The sequence below is a fragment of the Camellia sinensis genome, chromosome 3 (genome assembly GCF_055761805.1).
Source record: "Camellia sinensis isolate YWXY chromosome 3, ASM5576180v1, whole genome shotgun sequence".
Taxonomy (NCBI): domain Eukaryota; kingdom Viridiplantae; phylum Streptophyta; class Magnoliopsida; order Ericales; family Theaceae; genus Camellia; species Camellia sinensis.
In genome coordinates this window covers 99,519,366-99,539,827 of record NC_138963.1, presented here as the reverse complement: position 1 = coordinate 99,539,827, position 20,462 = coordinate 99,519,366, and the positions used below count along the sequence as shown (strand labels likewise).

Sequence of the window (20,462 nt, the reverse complement as noted above, 5' to 3'; positions counted from 1 at the left end):
AAATTACATGTTACCATAGATCATAAGTGTCACGTTACGTTTATGTAGGTGTCACGTTACGTTACGTTTATATAGAAATGATATATAGTAACATTCAATTTCCTATATATGGCTTTACTATTATTTATGATATTAACAATTAATATTGAGGGTAAATGTGTCAACAAACTTCACACAGGACTTATGGGAATATAAGTTTTTTTGTAGGACCATATGTAACATAAGTCTCCCTAATAGGACTTATAAATAATTTTCCCTTAAAATTTCAATAGAAAATATAATTAACACCTTCCGACCATCACGTGTGTGTTTTATTTTTAAATTGTGAAGTAGAAAATGTTTTCTTCTTCATATTTTTGGGCAGGCTTCTTTGAACACTTTGGTACCATGACGTGTGCGCGTAATTTTTTATACTTAGACTTAAACGGTCTAGAATTTTTTTTCTTCATTTATAAACAGTTTTTATATTAATCCTACTATTATTTTTCTTTGTGCCTATAAATCTTTTTGAAGTGTTCCAAGAGTATGGATTTTAATTTTGGTATTTTGTGCACACTATTGTTAATTATAGTTTTTATGTCTATCTAATCTTTTTGACTGTATGTCATGACCTAAATCCGCCAATATTGATTTAGCGTCGTAACCGGTCAGTAATCTTAAGATTACCGAAGGCCTCTAAAACATATTAGCAAAATAAAGGACTAGCGAAAGCAAATATCAAAATATAAGGTCCAAAGAGCTATGCAGACTTATATAAGACATAAAATTTAAACTTATATTTGCATGTATTATGATGCCATCACATGTACAGATAAACAACAAGGGGCTTAGCCTTATATATGAAGTAAACAAAAGTTGTCCAACCAAAACAAAAGAGAATAGAACTTGAAACTTTGAACACAAAACATTGACCACGAGACTTGATCACAAAAGATTTTTGAAACCTCCTCGTGAGGTGCACATGTTGGCTAACAGAATAGAATTCAAACTGGAAGTCTTAAGCCTAGTTACGCACCTAGTCACCTACATACATATAAATAATGAGCTGGAGCCTAATGAATGACAATAGAGTAAAAGTTTTATGAATGATGTCCATAACAAATTCAAAAATTAGAATTTAGATCAGAAATAAATTCATATACATATTCAGATTCATAAATAGTCATACATGATACATCCATTAGCTCTAACAGATCAGACTAGTCATAAAGACCCACATGCAGAGTAAGTGGTCATAAAGACCCATATTCACATGAGATGATCATTAAGACCCACGTGCAGATCAAATAATTGATTATACATAATCAGTTCCATGAATGGAACCTACATGAAACCCTGGTACCAGGTAATATATAGCACATGATAGATACACATGATGCTAAGGATGCCACAAATACATTTCAGAAAAATGGACAATCATTTACCTATAACAAAATATCATTTCAAAAAATAGAGTATATCATATCATTCAGAAAATACTTATAATCAAACATAGCTTTACAGAGTTGTTACTCACAGATAGCTCCAGAAAGCAGAACAGACGGATCAGACAGACGGTAACGCGTGACTTACACAAACACATAACAGATACACATTGAAACACACATTTTGTATGCGCTTAACATATTTCACTTCTTTCTTAGTGTGTTTCAAATTTGGTTCCTCATTATTATGGCTTAAACCATGGCTTAAAAATGTCTAAGATAGAATGATGATGCAATTATGCACTTTGAAACACATAACAAAATTTCAAAAAACAGGAAAGTTCGTTCAAGCAAAGCTTTGGTCACTCCAGCAGACCCCTTGGTCTGCAAAAGTACCGGATGCTCTCATTTTATGCTCGAGCTAAGATTGAAAATAAAGGGTGGTTGCTCGAGCCAACTATCAATCTCTGCAAAACTTCTGAGAGCTTGCAAAATACACTCGAGCAAAGGAACCATCGCTTAAGTGAACCCTACGAATTCTAGAACTTTCGTATTTCAGTTCCAAGTTCGAAACTCACTTCCTTTGCATAAAAACACATTCTTTTGAGTCAAAAGTTAAGAAAACATTTAGAAACTCATATATCATCATGAATTGAAGATCATTCTACAAAATCAAAAGCCAAAAACAAGTCAATTCTTGAAAACTATGCCCTTCTTTACATCTTCTGAATATGCATGTAACAATCTAATAATAATTATGGATTAGTTGTTAATCACAGAGTGGGGTTGTTACACTACCAGTGTTCGAAGTGTCTAGAGTTTGTATTTTTCTATTTTGTCTACTTCTATATTTTTATATTCAATTTAAAAAAAAAAATTGCCAAGCGAAAAATATTTTATTGTTGATATTTGTGCAGGCTTCTTTGAATAGTTCAGCACCATCATGTGTGTGTGCAATTTTTTAGATTAGACTTAGACTTAGGGGGCATTTGATAATATAATTTAGCACTTACAACTGAATTGATTAAGTGATAATCAATTAAACCCGTTTGATAACCATAATTGATAGCACTTAAAAATTTAAGTGCATCATAAAATGTAGGCTAAAACTTAAAAAAAAAAACTAAGTTATATAAAACTTACTTAATTCTGATTAAATTTATAAATATTAAACATAAATATTGATATACACTATTATAAACTCACTACCACCACCACCATCATGCCACCGCCACCACTACTACCATGCCACCACCACCGCCACCACTACAACCATCATGCTACCACCATCGCTACCACTACCACCACCACAACCATTTCCATCATGTCACCACCACTACCACCGCCACCACCACCATCGCCACCACAACCATCACGCCACCACCATCGCTACCACTACCACCACCACAATTATTTCCATCATGTCACCACCACCGCCACCGCCACCACCACCACCACCACCACCACAACCATCACGCCACCACCATCGCTACCACCACCACCACCACCACCACCATCATTATCGCTATTACTACTATCACCACTATGCCACCGCTACTACTACCACTACCACTATCACCGCCACCATCATGCCTTCGCTGCCACCACCACCACTACCATCACCTTCATCACCATTGTCATTATTACCATGAACATTACCATCATTTTACTATTATTATTATCATTACCACCACCACCATGTCACCGCCACCACTACCACTACCGCTACCATCCTAATATAAAAATTAAAATATACAATTTAAAAAAATATCTTACACATATCAAACAACTTTTTTAAATTCAGCACTTAAATTTTTATCAAACAACTTTTCGGCTTAAAAAATTTAACATTCAATTTTCAATTTTTAACTATATCAAATACCACCTTAAACACTTTGGGGTGTGCGTGTGTGCACTTTTTTAAGATTAGTAAACATTTCGGGATTTTTTCCTATTTTACATTTGTAAGCATTTGTTTATTTTTTGTGTATAAACTTTGTTTTTAAAATTTTGGTTTGTTTGTTACTTAATTGTGTTTGTTTTTTAAAAAATATTCAGTGTCAGTGCTGTAAGTGTCTTGAATTTGTATTTTTATATTTTTGTTTAATACTGTTAATTATATTTTTTTATAGAAAATGAAATGCTTCATTATGTTAAAAAAAAATAATTGAGTATTATTTTTCTTTCTTTAATATCCTAATTTATTGCAACATCACTAAGTACGAAAATTGGGCCTAATTTTAGTCTTGAATAAAAATAACAATGATCTCTCAAAAAATTAATTTGTTTGTTTATTTAATTTCATGTGTAAGTATTTTTTTAAAAAAATTTGTATATATTTTAATATATATATATATATATATATATATATGCGCATTAGTAACAAAAGAATATATCAATTGCATATTGTACCTTCAAATGAGTTTGCACACATCACGTGTATCCGGATACTGGTTATAATCATTATATTTGATTTTAATTTTTTAAAATTTAAACTATTTATTTTTAGTAAATTTTTTGAAAAGCAAATTCTAGAGAAATTTGGAAAAAAAAAGGACTTGAAACTTGAGACCTTTGAGGCAAGTTCTGGTTCAACATTTTTTACTCAAGAAAACTCCAAGGCAAGCCAATTTTTACCGTTTACAGTAAGTGCGGTTCAATTTCTATCACTCAATCATATCAGGCTTATAAAGTCTGCGGTCGGTTGAGATAGATAATCACAACTTGGGAGCTATTCAGCCATGGCGACCAAGACAATCATACACTCCTTAATCTTCCTCTTTATGTGCCTATCCCTGCACTCCTTTCACCTTGCAAGTAAGTCCTATTCTCTTCTCTTCTCTTCTCTGTTTCATTTCAGTTTCCCAGATCTCCCATTCTATTTTTTCTCCGATTTTGATTTTCTTGCTTGATAATCCTTTTTGTTTGTGTGTATGTGTGTGTGTGTGTGTTTTGTGACTCGTCTCGAATTTTCGTTGAATCGAAGTTCACTCAGTGAGTGGGCAGTTTTCGGTGATTTGATTTTACTGACTACTTCACGCCGGTAAAGGCGTCCTTTTCATTTGTATTATTAACGATCTCGAGAAGGACGTATTTTTCCCTGTAGTTTAGTTTTTAAAAAAATTGGGTCAATCTGAGTCTACTCAGTTCGAGTCATGTAATTGTGTCTTTTTCAATTGTATATTCAAGACTTGGAGAAGGACGTCTTCCCCCCATAATTACCAGTAATTTTTTATTCTGAATCTATCTGAGTCGACTCAGTTTGAATCATGTAAAGTGACTGGAAAATGTATACTTTTTGATTTGTATATTGAATGAAGACTTCGGGGAAAGGCCTTTTATTTATTTTTTATTATTATAATATTATTTGCCGGTTATGGGTAAAATTTTTGTGAGTGGACTCAGTCCGACCCAACTCAACCCATTGTGTTTTATTGGCAGGAGCGCAGTCGTTCATCGGCGTCAACTACGGGGAAGTGGCGGACAACCTGCCGCCGCCGACGGAGACAGTAAAGCTTCTCCAGTCGACCACCATACAGAAGGTCAGGCTTTACGGCGCTGATCCGGCGATAATCAAGGCGTTGGCCAACACCAACATAGGAATAGTCATCGGCGCCGGAAACGGAGACATCCCGGCTCTGGCTTCCGACCCTAACTTCGCGGGTCAGTGGGTCAGCACCAACGTATTGGCGTATTACCCGGGGAGCAAGATCATCGTCGTCACGGTGGGTAACGAGGTCATGACGTCCAAAGATCAGGGCCTAATCTCCCAAATCTTGCCCGCGATGCAAAATCTCCAAAATGCCCTCAATGCAGGTCCGTATTCTTCCAATTTCTACAAATTTTGTTTCATTGTAGTAAAAAATATTATAAATCTCCAAAGTTTTTGGATCAACATTTACATTAATGAGACGTGTTGTTGATTCTCTCTTTTATTTTTGCGTTTAGCATTGTGTTTTAGTTAATGTCTCTTTCAATGGCAAAAATTATTATATTAATTTGGAATGCTACTTGTTTTATCAAAGGTGTTTCATCATATTTTTAAATTTTATTATTATTTTTTTATTTTTTTAGATCATGTAAATACATAACCTCTTGTTATTTGGCATATACACCACCAACTTGGGGTTTTGAGAAGATTGCATAGTGTTTCATTTCATAGAGACTAACCTTGTGTTGAGTTAAAAGATTTGGGAAGTGATTTAAAAAAGAAAAGAAAAAATACGTGTAAACATAAGTGAAATGTAAATATGTTTTATTTACATTCTATTTACATTTTTCTTTTTCTTTTCTAAATCTCTTTTCAAATCTTCTAACTAAACATAGTGTAAAAATTATTCAAATAGTCAATAGTGTTTTAGTTGGGATATATGTAAGGGCAGTGGCTTCCCTCCAGTCTCAGATCGGACTGGAAAGTGTTGTTGGGTCTGTGGGGGTCCACCACGGGTCCCGTTTCGATAATCCAAACCGTTAAGTAGAACTCGTCAAGTAATATATACCTGTAAAAAATCATGTTGATCGGATATCGATAGATATATCATCGGATCAATTTTTTGTTAACTGTTTATCTTTTCACCGTCTATATTTTTTTTTTAATACAAAACTGATTGATCACGTAGCTATCGATATTTGATCAACGTGATTTTTTACAGACATATACTACTCGATAAGTTCTACACATTAAACGGTTTGAATTATCGAAACGAGACTTATAGTAGACTTTTACTGGTCCAGCACTCTCCAATCAGATCGGACTGAAGAGAAGCCAGCATATGTAATTTGATTAATGAATCACATCAATGCATTTTATTTTTTTTTTGCTTTTTTGGGATTACGTATACAAATGTGAGGATTGGTGGATTGTGGATTTTACTTTTGAGTATATAAGCTAATTATTGAAGTGAAAAGTATATGGCAATAACTTTTGTGTTGTTAAATCCGTTGTTGTTCTGTTGTGTTGTTGAATCTGTTATTGAATTTGTTAATGAAGCTCTTTTTTTTTGTTTTTTGGCCGGGGACTCTTCGGGGTCGGGGGAACCCGATCCCCGTTAGGGGACGGGGGCGAGGGTGGTGACAGGTTCCCCGTCGGGGATCGGGGAAATTTCACTGTCGGGGATCGGGGAAGGGGAGGGGGAGGGCGATCCCCGGCCCCGTCCTGCTCCGTTGCCACTCCTAATACTATGTGGGTGTTTGAGAAGTGGATTTTTTTGTAGGTTTTTTTAGTTGTAGGATATTATTGGAGAATTTTTTTTTTGTGTTTGGAAAGATAGTTGGGTTTTTTTGTGGTTGGATGTGATGTTTGTGAGAAAAAAAATGAAATGATTATAGAGTTTGATGTGATATTTTGTTTGCATTTGTTTTTTTTTATTTTGTAACCAATTTGTCTTTCAGTGAAAAAAAAAAAAACCAAATTTCCAAAACACCGCCTATATGTATTTATTGGTATATCAATTCGTGTATTAATAGATGATGTAACATAATTTTAGAGATTTTGAGTATCTATAATTTATATAATAGGTGGGGTCAGTAATAATATCACAACATATTTTGATACATTAATTTGTATACTAATTGATATATGTAATATCATCGTAAATTTTTTTTTTATAAATGGTTGTATATGGCAATAACTTAAGCTAGTGTTCATTGTAAAATTTAAAAAATAAAAATAAATAAATAAATAAAATAAAAACAAACAAACCCTCAAATCTAACTGTTTAAATAAATCATGAAAATTGTGCCTAATGTGAAGTGAATTCCAATATTTTATGACTTGCAGCTTCCTTAGGTGGTAAGATTAAGGTCTCAACGGTACACTCAATGGCTGTGTTGACTCAGTCTGACCCGCCATCCTCTGGTGCTTTCAACCCGAGTTTCGGTGACACAATGAGAGCAATGCTGGCATTCATGAGGGCAACTGGTTCGCCTTTTATGATCAATCCGTACCCTTTTTTTGCGTACACAAGCGACACGAGGGCTGAAACGCTGGCATTTTGTCTTTTCCAACCCAACGCTGGACGAGTCGACTCAGGGACTGGTATCAAATACATGAACATGTTTGATGCCCAGGTGAGTTTTACTGACTTTGGCTCCCAATCATGAAAAAGCCTAGTATGTTAATCTTCGTGTAATACTGTGCACTTACAAAATGCATTTTAGAGATTTTCCGAAAATGAAACGGTCACATTTAGGGGTTGTTTGGGGTGTTTTAAATAAGGGTACTTTTTGTCTTTTTGGATTAAAAAATTGAGAAAAAAAATATGAATGTTTGGGTTAGAGGAAAAAAATATGAATGCTTGGATTAACTTTTTTGATTTTTTATGAAAAAATATGTATTAAAAAATTGTATAAATTAGTGTGTAGAGAAAAATTAGGATTGGAAGTTGTGCAGCCGCAATTTTTGACTTTTGGTGAATAATGTTAATTTTTTAACTTTTTGAATAACTTTTTGAATTTTTATAAACTTGTCAAACTTGACCTTATTATGAAGTGCCACTCAAACCATATCAAAATTAAATTTATATTTACACAATTTTAAAATATATTTCAATTCATAACTTATTTGGTTATGTTTTCACTTTTTCCAAAAACATATAAAACTTGTTTCTAAAAATTATTTTCAGAAAAAGTTTTCTATGAATGACTCACTTTTTAAAATATCAAAAAATTATTAAAAAAATGATGAGTATTTTAAATTTTCAGTTTATATATATATATATATATATTTAAAATCACAAAGAAACGTAAACATAATCAAATGGGACCACTTCTTTTTCTTTTTTTTTGAACTGAATGGGACCACTTTTCCTCAATCTTTTAAATTCTGTGTGGCAAGTTCCATGTGTGCAGCAGTGCCTTATACGGTTTTTGTAGTCAAACTCTTATCTATCTTAGACCTTGGTTTTTATTATTATTATTTTTGTTAAATTTTTTAACCCTTCTGAATCAATTCCACTCATATATTAAAGTTTTATAGTGACAAGTCTTGTCCAATTATGGAAGGTAAAAATTATAACAAAAGTAACACCTGTTATTTATTTATTTATTGATAATGACATACTAATACGTGTAAATGTGTCTTGCACAGTCAATTTGGAGAAATTTTTATATGTGAATGGAATATTACATGGTATTATTTCTTACCAATTATAAATATATACATATATATATCTTTTTTTTATTTTCGAGACACGTAACATAAATATGATAAATTTCACTATCAAATCTAACCATAATAATAGAAGGTACTATATAATATATATATTTCATCTGCATATAAAAATTACTAGTCAATATGAAAACAAAACTTTGTCCGATTCAAGTGCATTTTCTGAATTAGAATGTTTCTAAAATTCATTACATTTGACTTTTGTTTTAATATATATGTATCATAATGAATGATATAGGTGTAAAGAAATATTTATTATGTATAAACTCCCTATGTTTCTTTTAAGGGCTAAATTGGTGTAGACTTGAGGATTGGAAATATTTAGGAAAACAATTCCATGTTATGATAGGTAGGGATAACATGATTAGTTTAATTAGTTCTAAGACGGGTCTTCATGTTATGATAGGTAGGGATAACATGATTAGTTTAATTAGTTCTAACACGGGTCTTCATGTTATGATAGGTAAGACGGGTCTCCAAGTGATAGACGAACCGTATTCAGTGTTTGAGTGTGGAGTAAAATCCTAACAGCTGCGCGTTATGACTTAAATGATATGTACGTTGTAGAGTTAGTATACACACTCGAAGTTTCTCCCTCGTCCTAGTCCAGTTAAACCGACTTTAAATATGTGATTTTAAAATCTACGAAAGACAGACAATTTTGACTTCGTTTAGAAAGCGGGTTGACTTTTTAATTTTTTTGACTTTTTGTGAGAGAAATAATTTAATAATTATGAGTTGGATGTGATGTTTTGTTTTATTGAATTAAAAAATCTACTATATCTTTTTATGGCTAAAATAATCTCAAATCCAACCCAACCCGTCTTTCAAAACGAAACCTTTAAGAGTTTATTTGTTATCTAAAAGAAAAATTATTAGTTTAATGGAGGATAAGACTCATTTACTTAATTTTATTTATGATTTTTTTATTGACTAATAACTTCCCGTAAAATAGTATTAAAGTAATACTTAATTTTTTTTTATTATTTTGTTTTTTTAGAAAAATTACTTATGGTCGGTGAAAAAAATAATAACAGAAAGGGCATTTTTGGTCTCATAGCCACAATAGTAATCCCCCCAACTACTTATATTTTATTTTGAAATGATGGGACCTGGATAATATTTGAACAATTATATGTGGGCTATGTACGTTGGTGACAGGCTGGCCATTACAATAACTTGCAGACTTGGAATTTTTGTACATATGCCATGAGTTTGGTAGTTTAGAAAACTTTTTAAAAAAATGTTATAAGTTTTAAATTTTTTATTAAATAAATAATTAAATGTCTTGTATGAGTATAGACCTCACACTTTTATAGATTACACACCCATGTGAGATATTTAGTCATTTATTTAATTGAAAATTTGATATCTTTAGTATTACTTAACTTTCTCTAACTTTAGATACCATAGCATGTGATCCTTCTATTATTATGTTAGGTAAATTACACTGACATTCTTGAGATTTGGTCTAATTATATTTTACTTTCTGACGTTTTGAAAATTTTATTTATATTAATGTGATTAATAGTCTTATTTCATAAATTCCTACTTATGTAAAAAGTAACAACTCTTAATAGAAAAACAGAAGAAATGACATTGAAAAAAAAAATAAAGCAAAGGAAAGACAGAAAAAAAAATAGAGGAAAAAGAGAGAGTATATTAGTTTAATATCTTAATTCCGTTTAAATAATTACAATGATAGGGAGGTTAGTGTAATTTCGCAAATGTCAGGAGTGATATGTATTAAATACAAATCTCATGGGTGTAAGTATAATTTATCCTATTATGTATCCATTGCATATGTGCTGGTGTGTCACCATTTGATTTTGCTTCCAATATTTCGACCAAAAAAAAAAATAAAAATCATTAATTGGAAAACAAAAACAATTATTAAGATTTTTAGTCTATTTATCTATTTATTAAACAATCATTATTTGTTTAATTACATAATAAGCTATAAATATAAAAAAAAAAAATTGAGCAATATATGTGTTTGTTTTTAGGGTTAAAATTAAAACATTTGTTTAAAGCCTCAAATTATTTATAATTAGATTTTCTTAATAGCCTAAATTCAAAGAAACATTAAAAGAGATAAATTTATTTAATAATTCTCCAAAAAATAAAAATAAAAATAAAAATAATAGTCCATATATCGGGTTAAGTGAGTGGATTTGAGACTTATAAATTCTTTTAGAGCCAATTTTGAAATGGTTATATTAGGCTTGACCGACATCAAATTTAGCCATCAAATTTAGCCAAATCCTGGAACGACACATGTTTTTTTGTATGTAGTGCATGTCCAATCTAATGTGGTATATGTTCATTCCCTTTCGAAAAACTCTCATTAAAAGGGTCAATGTAATATGTGATGTACATGTCACATTCGAACAACCTTAGTCATTATTTTCATGTCATTTTCATTTTTATGCAAAATTAGATAGACAAATTTTCATATCAATTTTTGTTTTTTATATTATTTTGGAGAATGGAGAATGGAAATAAAATGTGAATGTGAATGTAGTTGGCATAATGAATTGTGTGAGCTCCATTTGCGCAAAAGGCTCATGAATTTGGGTTACAAATATATTTATATATATGTATACACACACTAGGTAGGGAGGCTTGTCCAAGGCATGGGTGAGTTGTATATTTATTAATTAAAATTTGATTTTTTGATTTTATAGTAGTGTTTGTTTGATGGAAGAAAAATATAGTGGAGTAGACCTTATATATTTATATACAATCATTTTATTTCACCTATAATATATTTTTATGAAGTCTTATGTTGTATTTGGTTAATTAGAATGAGATGAAATTTAATGATTATGTGCCTTTATTACAATTTTAGTTATGAGTTCGGATTCTCTAAAGTAATTTTAGATTATTTTTAGCTGATTAGTATTTAATTTTACAAAAATTAAAGATACAATAGTCAAAAGTTAAGAGTATAACAATCATACAAATAATCACTCTAACATCATTTTTTTTAAAAAAAATGGTAAATTATAAATACACGATTTGTTTAAAATACGGCTTGCCCTTTGTGATTTACAAAATTACAAATACTTTATTATTAAAATATTTTATTTAATAAAATTAATTGAAAAAATAAATTATCTAGCTGCTCTCATATATTATAATAAAATTATTTAAATTATTAATTGAAATAAATTTTTGACATTAATAGAATTTTTTAATTGACTTAATGATTTATTAATAAAAAAAACTATTTGTTGTGAAATTTGAAAGGGCATAATGTAATTTTCAAAACTATAAAAAATAATTTATATTTAAAACAAACTTCAAGGTGTGTTTGTAATTTATCACAAAAAAAAAAAACCTTAAAAAAATCCCAACTTTTGGACTATTAAGCTAGCTACAATTAATCCAAATTTCTTACATAATTTTTAAAAGCCCTCCATCCAAATTAATTCACCAACCAAAAATAAAAAAATTCAAAAATAAACTTAAGGGCAAAATGAGAAATAATACAAGCTACCAACACCAAAGCTCTTCTTATACAGATAGATATATGTTGGGTGCAGGTTGATGCAATACGATCGGCATTGAATGCAATGGGATTCAAGGACATTGAGATAGTGGTTGCAGAGACCGGGTGGCCATACAAGGGTGACCCGAATGAAGTCGGACCCAGCATTGATAATGCTAAAGCCTACAATGGGAATCTCATCAACCACCTCCGATCCATGGTTGGCACTCCACTCATGCCCGGAAAATCCGTGGATACTTATATATTTGCACTCTATAATGAGGATTTGAAGCCCGGACCCGGATCCGAACGCTCTTTCGGACTTTTCAACTCCGATCTGTCCTTGACTTATGATGCTGGTCTTTCCAAGAGCAGTCAGGTCAGAATTTCTATCTACCAATTAATAATCCGCTTTAACAAATTAACAGTTTAAAAAAAAATTTGGGAAAATAATTTTTGCAGTCCACTATTTATTTTAATTGGAGGGTGTTATTTGGACCTTGCATGTATAAGTTTAGTGATTCAAACACTTTATTTTATAGGTTTCTACCCAAAAAAAAAAACACTTTATTTTATAGGGTTTTACTTGTAGATCATGTATGATTTGATAAATGTAATCATATGATTTTTTTTTTTTTTTTGTACTTTTCTTAAAAAAAAAAAAAATAGACATGATTTTGAAGGAAAATTATACATACTTTTTGAGTACCATATGATAGGGTAATGAGAAATCACAACACAGAATAAGGGAGTCATCTTTTACCTTCTAATTACTTAACAAAATTAAGTTAGCATGTCTTATCCCATAAAATTTTGCGTTACGTGATTAGTTCATAGTACTGCTAAAGCAATGTCACTTGGTGCTTCAGGTCTACCGATTATTACCCAATTTTTGAAAAATAAACCGTCCATTTATTTGAACTGATGTATGATGAAATCATGAGATGTTTGAAAAGGTTTACGATGAAATCATGAGATTATGATCATTGGATCCAATTTGATTTTTTATAAATGATCTACATATATTGAGACGTTTGAGACGTGTGAGCTCTATGGGTCCAAACACCGTCCAAATATACAAAAAAAAAAAGAAAAAGAAAAAGAAAAAAACTAACAGAAATATTTTAAAGAATAATGTGGCAGATTGTGATCTTTTGATTTGAAAATGTAATGCCGTCATTTGAGTCATAATTGTAAGGATGTCACTATTACATAATTTTTGTAATAAATTTTATATGAATTTTTTTTTTGTAATTTAACTTTTTTTTATAAATATAATATGAAAGGGTAACATTGTAAAAAAATAATAATAATAACGCTCAATTAGTACATATTAATGTGTATTTGGGAGGAGAAATATTAGACATAAACTTAATCTTTGGTATAGTGCAAAAAATAGGTATAGTACACAAAATGATTGCCTTGTGCATAAAGTAGTTGTTCTATGATTTAAACTTATAAACTCAAAGTTATAAAGCTAAAATTTTACTAATAAAAAGAAAACATTGTTGAATTTTTTTTTTTTTTATAGAGTTTGTTAGTTTTGTGATTGACTATTATATCATTACATTATCACAGTTAAAAAAACTTCCAATTTACAGGGGTTGTTGGGGTCAGTCTTGCAGGACTAATAATGGGTCACTCATGGTGACCAGGTGCATGTGAACACTGGGAATTTGGTGATGTTTACGATGATTTGATGAAAGAATTTAATAAGCTGTCCATGCTTCAACTTTGACATCCCAAGTCTTCAAAGATTTGAGAAGACTTGAGAATAATGACAAAGACTCCAGGTCTTCGTCTTCTCCATTTAATAATGACCAAGTAAAAAGGTTTACCATTAAGGCCCTGTTTGATTGGGGGATATAAAGATTGGGATTGGATATTATATCCGGTGGGGTCCATATATCTCATGTTTGCAATTTTTTTTTGAAGGGGATATAATATCCGGTGGGATTGTATATCCCCAAAAGTGGAGGATATACAATACCACACCCCCCCCCATTATATCATATCCCCTTGGTGGGGATATGATGTAAAAAGTCCAATTTACCCTTTTTTTCTATCTAACATAATATAATTTAATATATATTTTTGAATTTAATATAATATAATTATTGAATTTAATTTAATATTATTGAATTTAATATAATATAAATATTATTGAATTTAATATAATATAATATTATTGAATTTAATTTAATATATATAATTTAATATAAAATTTTGAATTTAATATAATATAATATTATTTAATTTAATATAATATAATTATTGAATTTAATTTAATATAAATATTATTGAATTTAATTTACTTTAATATAATATTATTTAATTTAATACAAATTTTGAATATAATATAATATAATATAATTATTGAATTTAATTTAATTTAATATTATTGAATTTAATTTAATTTAATTTAATATTATTTAAGTTAAACCAAATTTTGAATATAATATAATATAATATAATATTATTTAATTTAATTTAATTTAATATAATATTATTGAATTTAATTTAATATAATATAATATTACGAGGGCAATCTTGGAAATTACTTGTTATATCCCACAATATATTTTGTAAAACAAACATGCATAACATATATCCAATCTTATATATCAAGTCAACAAACATGACTTGGGGGATATACTATCCAATACTTATATCCTATTCATTATATATCCTGACTAAATCCCACATCATATTATATCCTCCATTTTATATCCAACGAAACAAACGGGGCCTAAGGGTTAATGGTCCATTTAATAACGACCAAGTAAAAAGGTATACCATCAAGGGTTAATGGTGACAATTTTCTACATATGATATGAAATTACCATAGTTAGTAGAGTTGGGTTGAATTTGTATAGTAAATGGGTCGATAAGTTTAACACCTATATTAAATTATATTAAATAAGTTTACGAATGGGATATAACTGTTTTATAAGAGGTGGGACTCACTCTTTATAAGAAGATTATGTCACATTCTGTATTTGATTTTTATGTTTCTAATGTTACTGATATTAAATAAGTCTGTTTATAATAATAAATCTCTACCCATATTGTGATACAATTTGATTTGTTTAATTAAAATGTGTCGTATTGACGTATGTAATCTTAAACCCTTTTAATATAACATTTTATTTTTTTTTATATTTTATAGTTGCTACATTTTTTTACTTTTTTTTCTTCATTTTGAAAATTTGAAATCATTTTAATTGCAATGTCTTATTTTTTTTTTTTAATTATATTGTAATGATTGAAGTTTGATATCATTATAATTTCTTTTTAAGTACTAATTTCTTTCGGTCCAAATATACAAATAGAAAAAACTAACATAAATATTTTATAGAACAATGTGACAGATTGTGATTTTTTGATTTGAAGAGTAATGCCATCATTTGAGTCATAATTTATAAGGACGTCACTGTTACATAATTTTTGTAATAAATTTTATAAGAAAATTTTAGTAATTTAATTATTTTTTATGAAAGGACAGCATTGTAAAAAAAAATTATAGAATTTATTAGTTTTATGATTGATTATTATTTTGAAAAGTATGTTAACAGTTAATTTTTTCGTTTTTAATTTATTTTAAATCACATCATGCATCTCTTTATTTTTTTACATGTTTTTTTTTTATTTTTAAAAAAGGTGAAAAAAACTAAAAAAATTAACTTTTACCCTCTTTCCAAAAGAGATCAGTTAAAAATCTTTCACTTTCCCGTGGTTGTTGGGGTCAGTCTTGCAGGATTAATAACGGAATAATGTTAGGAATACTAATTTTTTTATTAAATTAATAATTAAATGTCTCATGTGTATGAAATTTCTACTTTTTTGAATCTCATACTTACGTGAGATATTTAATTATATTTAATTATTTATTTAGTAAAAAATTTAAAGCTCATAACATTTTAAATAACGGGTCGGTCACTTATGGTGACAAGGTGCATGTGAACACTGGGAATTTGGTAATGTTTATGATGATTTGATGAAATGCTTCAACTTTAATATCCCAAGTCTTCAAAGACTTGATAATAATGACAAAAACTCAAGGGTTTCGTTTTCTCCATTTAATAATGACCAAGTAAAAAGGTGTACTATTAAGGGTTAATGGTGACAATTTTCCACATATGATAAGAAATGTCTATAATCAGTGGAGTTCGGTTGAATTTGTATAGTAAATGGGTTGACAAGTTTTACACTTATATTAAATTATATTAAATAAGTCTGTATGTATGTAAATTAAATATAAAATGAGATATAATCTTCTCATAAGGAGTGGAGTCTAGATGTGTAAGACTACATATAGGACTTATCCCTTGTAAGAGGATTTTATTTCATTTTGTATTTGATTTCTTTGTTCCTAGCGTTACTGATATTAAATAAGTCTAATAAATCTCTACACATATAGCCCTCGTTTGGCATGGGATTATCAGGTTAAAATAGTCATAAAAAGACAAAATAAGTTAAAAAGTCAATAAGACAAAATGTCACATTCAAATCATAATCATTTTATTTTTTCTCTTATAAAAATAAAACTTAAAAAAATAAAAATAAAAAATCAACCTACTTCCCAAATAAGGTCATAGTAATACAATTTGACTTGTTTAATTAAAATATGTCGTATCGACGTATATAATTCTAAACCCATTTAAAATAACACTATTTTTTATTTATTTTTAGTTACTACATTTTATTACTTTTTTCCTTCATTTTGAAAATTGAAATCATTTCAATTGCAATGCCTTATTTTTTAATTATATTGTAAATGAGTGAAGTTGATATCATTATATTTTCTTTTAAGTGCTAATTATTATAAACATTTGATAAATAAGTTTTATATAAATTGGCATGTGATAATCACTTCATCATTACATCTGTCAAATTAAGTGAGTTACACGTATTCATTAAAAATAAATAAATAATATGCATACATCATTTATATATAGAATTTTAGGTAAGAATGATGTAATAATGATATAGTTTCAATTATGAATTAAAATGATAAACAATTATGACTCCAATACATAAATATAAATGAGATACATTATTTCTGTATGAATTACACAAATCATGTCATGTAAGAATAAGGTTAGCCAAGTTAAAAATCTTCATACAAATAGTAATAAACAAGGGGAGTTTAAGTTAGCCCATTTAGTAACTAGTACTGTTAGTGTCGAGATTGGAGTAAAAAATGTTTAGAAAATAGGTGTAAAGGTAAATATATATATATATATATATATTTTTTTTTTATTTCAATAAAAAGTCTCATATTCTCAATTTTATTTTTCTTGTACCATGCATATTTGTTAGCAAGACTCTTAGGCCATGTTTGTTTGGGCGGACTGGATTAGCATTCCCATGACTAATAAATCCGTTGGATTATGTATCCTATCTTAACTAATAGTCAAGTTTAAAATAATTAGAGCGTACTTCAATTGTTTAACCAAACATCGGATTAATAATTTTATTGGACTATTAGTCTAATCCCACGCTCATGTCCACCCAAACAAACATAGCCTTAGTATAATACTCACGTATATGGACGCAACAAAAAATACACAAAACTTGTTTTGAAAAAAAAAATTGAAAGCACTTTTTTTTCTAAAATTTTGAAAATTTTAGAATTGATTCCACTTATATGTGAACTGAAGTAGTATACAAAACATGCCTTTCTTGGTATGCTTGTAGACTCCCACAACTCCATCTAGTCCAGTAGTGACTCCATCACCAAAACCATCAGGAGGTGGGTGGTGTGTTCCAAAGGCCGGTGTTTCTGATGACCAACTGCAGGCAAACCTAGACTATGCCTGTGGCCATGGCGTCGACTGTAGCTCCATTCAACCTGGCGGTGCCTGTTTCGAACCAAACACCATTGCTTGCCACGCTGCTTTCGCCATGAATCTCCTCTATCAAACTTCTGGCAGGAATCCCTGGAACTGTGATTTCTCACAGACGGCAACACTTACCTCCACAAATCCTAGTAAGCTTTCTTTCATTCTACTTTAATCTTGAATTTTTTGGTAAATTCTAACAAATGACAAGAAAAAGAAATAGAAGAGAAAAAAAGAAAGAAAGAAAGATATTCATTCCCTCCCACATATTGTGCGTGTAATGTTGAACTAATAATAGTTGTTGATTCACTTTGGAGCTATTTCTGCAGGAAAACAATAATAATTCTGAGACCATATATTGGTAGCTTGTTAAATTGAAACTATAAGTGAAATGGGTCTGATTTCACATTAGTGAAGTGGAATCCAGTTGTGAGAAGCCGGTGAGACTCTTAGACCATGTTTGTTTGGTGGATTAGGTTAGATGAGATTGTTACTGAGGAGATGGTTAGTGAAAAGATTGTTAATATGTGGATTGTTAGTAAGGAGATTAGTTGAAAGTGTGCTTGTTTTGATGATATAATGTTGAAGATGGTTAGTGATGAGATTGTTAAATTATTTTTATAAAAAATCTAAAAAAAATAATTTCTATATTAAAAAAATATCCAAAACAAATATAATTTTTTTTTTAAATAACATGTTGCAATTGAAAAAAAAAAAAAAAAAAAAAAAAAAAAAAAACTGTTTTGGTCAACTGGCCGGACGTTCGGGAGGATGACAGCCGGATAAACCTAATCCACTCACTATTTTCCTAATCCCATACTTTTCTTAGCTAAGTTAATCCATTTACTGAGAGGATTACAAAGTCGCTCACGCTAGCACGCTGACGTCCTAAATCAACACCAAACATGCTATCCGTGGGACCCATAGCATCCTACTCCAGTCCGGCGTCCGGCCGCTTCAACGGAACCTTTGACTCTGTCAAGTATCCCTTTTGGAATGACTTTTCTTTAAAAAATTCAAAAAATTAAATAAAAACTAATTTGGTAATATAAAAAAGACACATTATTTTTAAATGATTTTTTTTTTTTCTCTTATGAGCAAAAACAACTTTCAATCTAGTTCCTTTTTTAAAAAAAATAAAATTAGTAACTTTGAAAATGATACAAAAATGGTGTCAGCTTCCTGGACATGAGAGAGAGAGAGAGAGGACTGCACTGTGGGACATGTTTGAGAGCAGCTTCATTTGTCCCCATTGAACCTGACAGGAAACGAGGACATCATGTGCATTCTGACTTGGGTGTTTCTAAGCGTTGCTATAACTTCTTGTATGCAGTGGGGGTTTTGAGAAGATAATAAAAAGTTAATTTTTATTATTATTTAATGTGAGAGGTGATGTTATTTAAAATTAATAAAAAATTAATTTTTAGCTTTTTTGGTCCCTTCCAAAAACACCCCGTAATTAATTACTTAACTTTTCACAAGGAAAAAAAGAAAAATATGTTTGGTAATTGGTAGTGTTTTTATTTTTGTTTTTCATTTTATTTTTTTATGTTTTCGGAAAAGAAATAATGAAAAGTTCGAAAATGTCACTGTTTTCATATCGTTTTTCAACAACTTTTTGATATTTCTAAAAATTATAAGAAAAATTCTGAAAAAAATTCACTAAACAAATTTATGTTTTTTGAAAAATGTTCTCATGGATTCCTTTTTGTGTGGTAGGTTATAATGGTTGCATTTATCCTGGTGGTAGTACCCCAAGTGACCGACTTGTGGGGCAAGAGCTCACCAAAAATGCCTTGACAGCAGGGGCGCCTCCAAATAACTTATACAATCTTCTTACGTATATGTTTATGTTTATGTTTGTAAATATAGTTTTTATGCCTCAGCTACTCTAAAAATAATCATGTTTACTAGAAGCTCAAACATGCTTAGTTCATTTTTGGGGCGAAAAAAATCCCATTTAGTTTTAAGATAAACTGGTTTTAAGGGATGCCTATGATAATAGACAGAAAATAAAAATAATAATGTCTTGAGGTAGCCTGGTTGCGATTGTGAGTGGTTTATGCATTGACATGTTAAATATATATATCAGTGTTTCCGGGAAAATATATATGTAGGTTATAACTAGAAGGAGCAACAGTTTTATGTGAAACTTCATATGATTTAGTGGTTAACTATTCTCTTAAATTTTGATGTGTTACAAGTTTTTTTCTTTTTCTTTTTCTTTCTTATATAATAATTTTTATATTATTTTCGAGTGGATACAAAATTTAATATATCCCATATTTACAATCGTTGAGTATATATTGCTTTTATGAGAATTTTTATAATATACACCTCAAAAAATGTGTGTATGATATGCTTTTAGTTATGACCTTTATGATATGAGTCATGATAGAGACACTAAGAAAATTATTAAAAAAATTACTAGACACTCACATAGGTATGAGGTCTAACACCCATATGAGTGCTTGGTAATTTTTTTTGGTAAAATCCTTAGTGTCACTAGCATTTTGTTATGGTATTTAGTTACA

The 20,462-nt window shown here is 29.8% G+C and overlaps 1 protein-coding gene across 1 annotated transcript; it reads left to right on the top strand.

Moving 5' to 3' along the window:
* The first annotated feature begins 3,387 nt into the window (after positions 1 to 3,387).
* LOC114262800 (glucan endo-1,3-beta-D-glucosidase) lies at positions 3,388 to 20,115 on the top strand. Its single transcript, XM_082920465.1, has 6 exons — positions 3,388 to 4,241; positions 4,866 to 5,240; positions 7,204 to 7,493; positions 12,141 to 12,464; positions 17,786 to 18,077; positions 19,648 to 20,115. Exons 1-6 carry the CDS (start codon positions 4,166 to 4,168, stop codon positions 19,821 to 19,823), a joined length of 1,533 nt encoding a protein of 510 aa, XP_082776591.1. The 5' UTR covers positions 3,388 to 4,165; the 3' UTR covers positions 19,824 to 20,115.
* Positions 20,116 to 20,462: the final 347 nt, after the last annotated feature.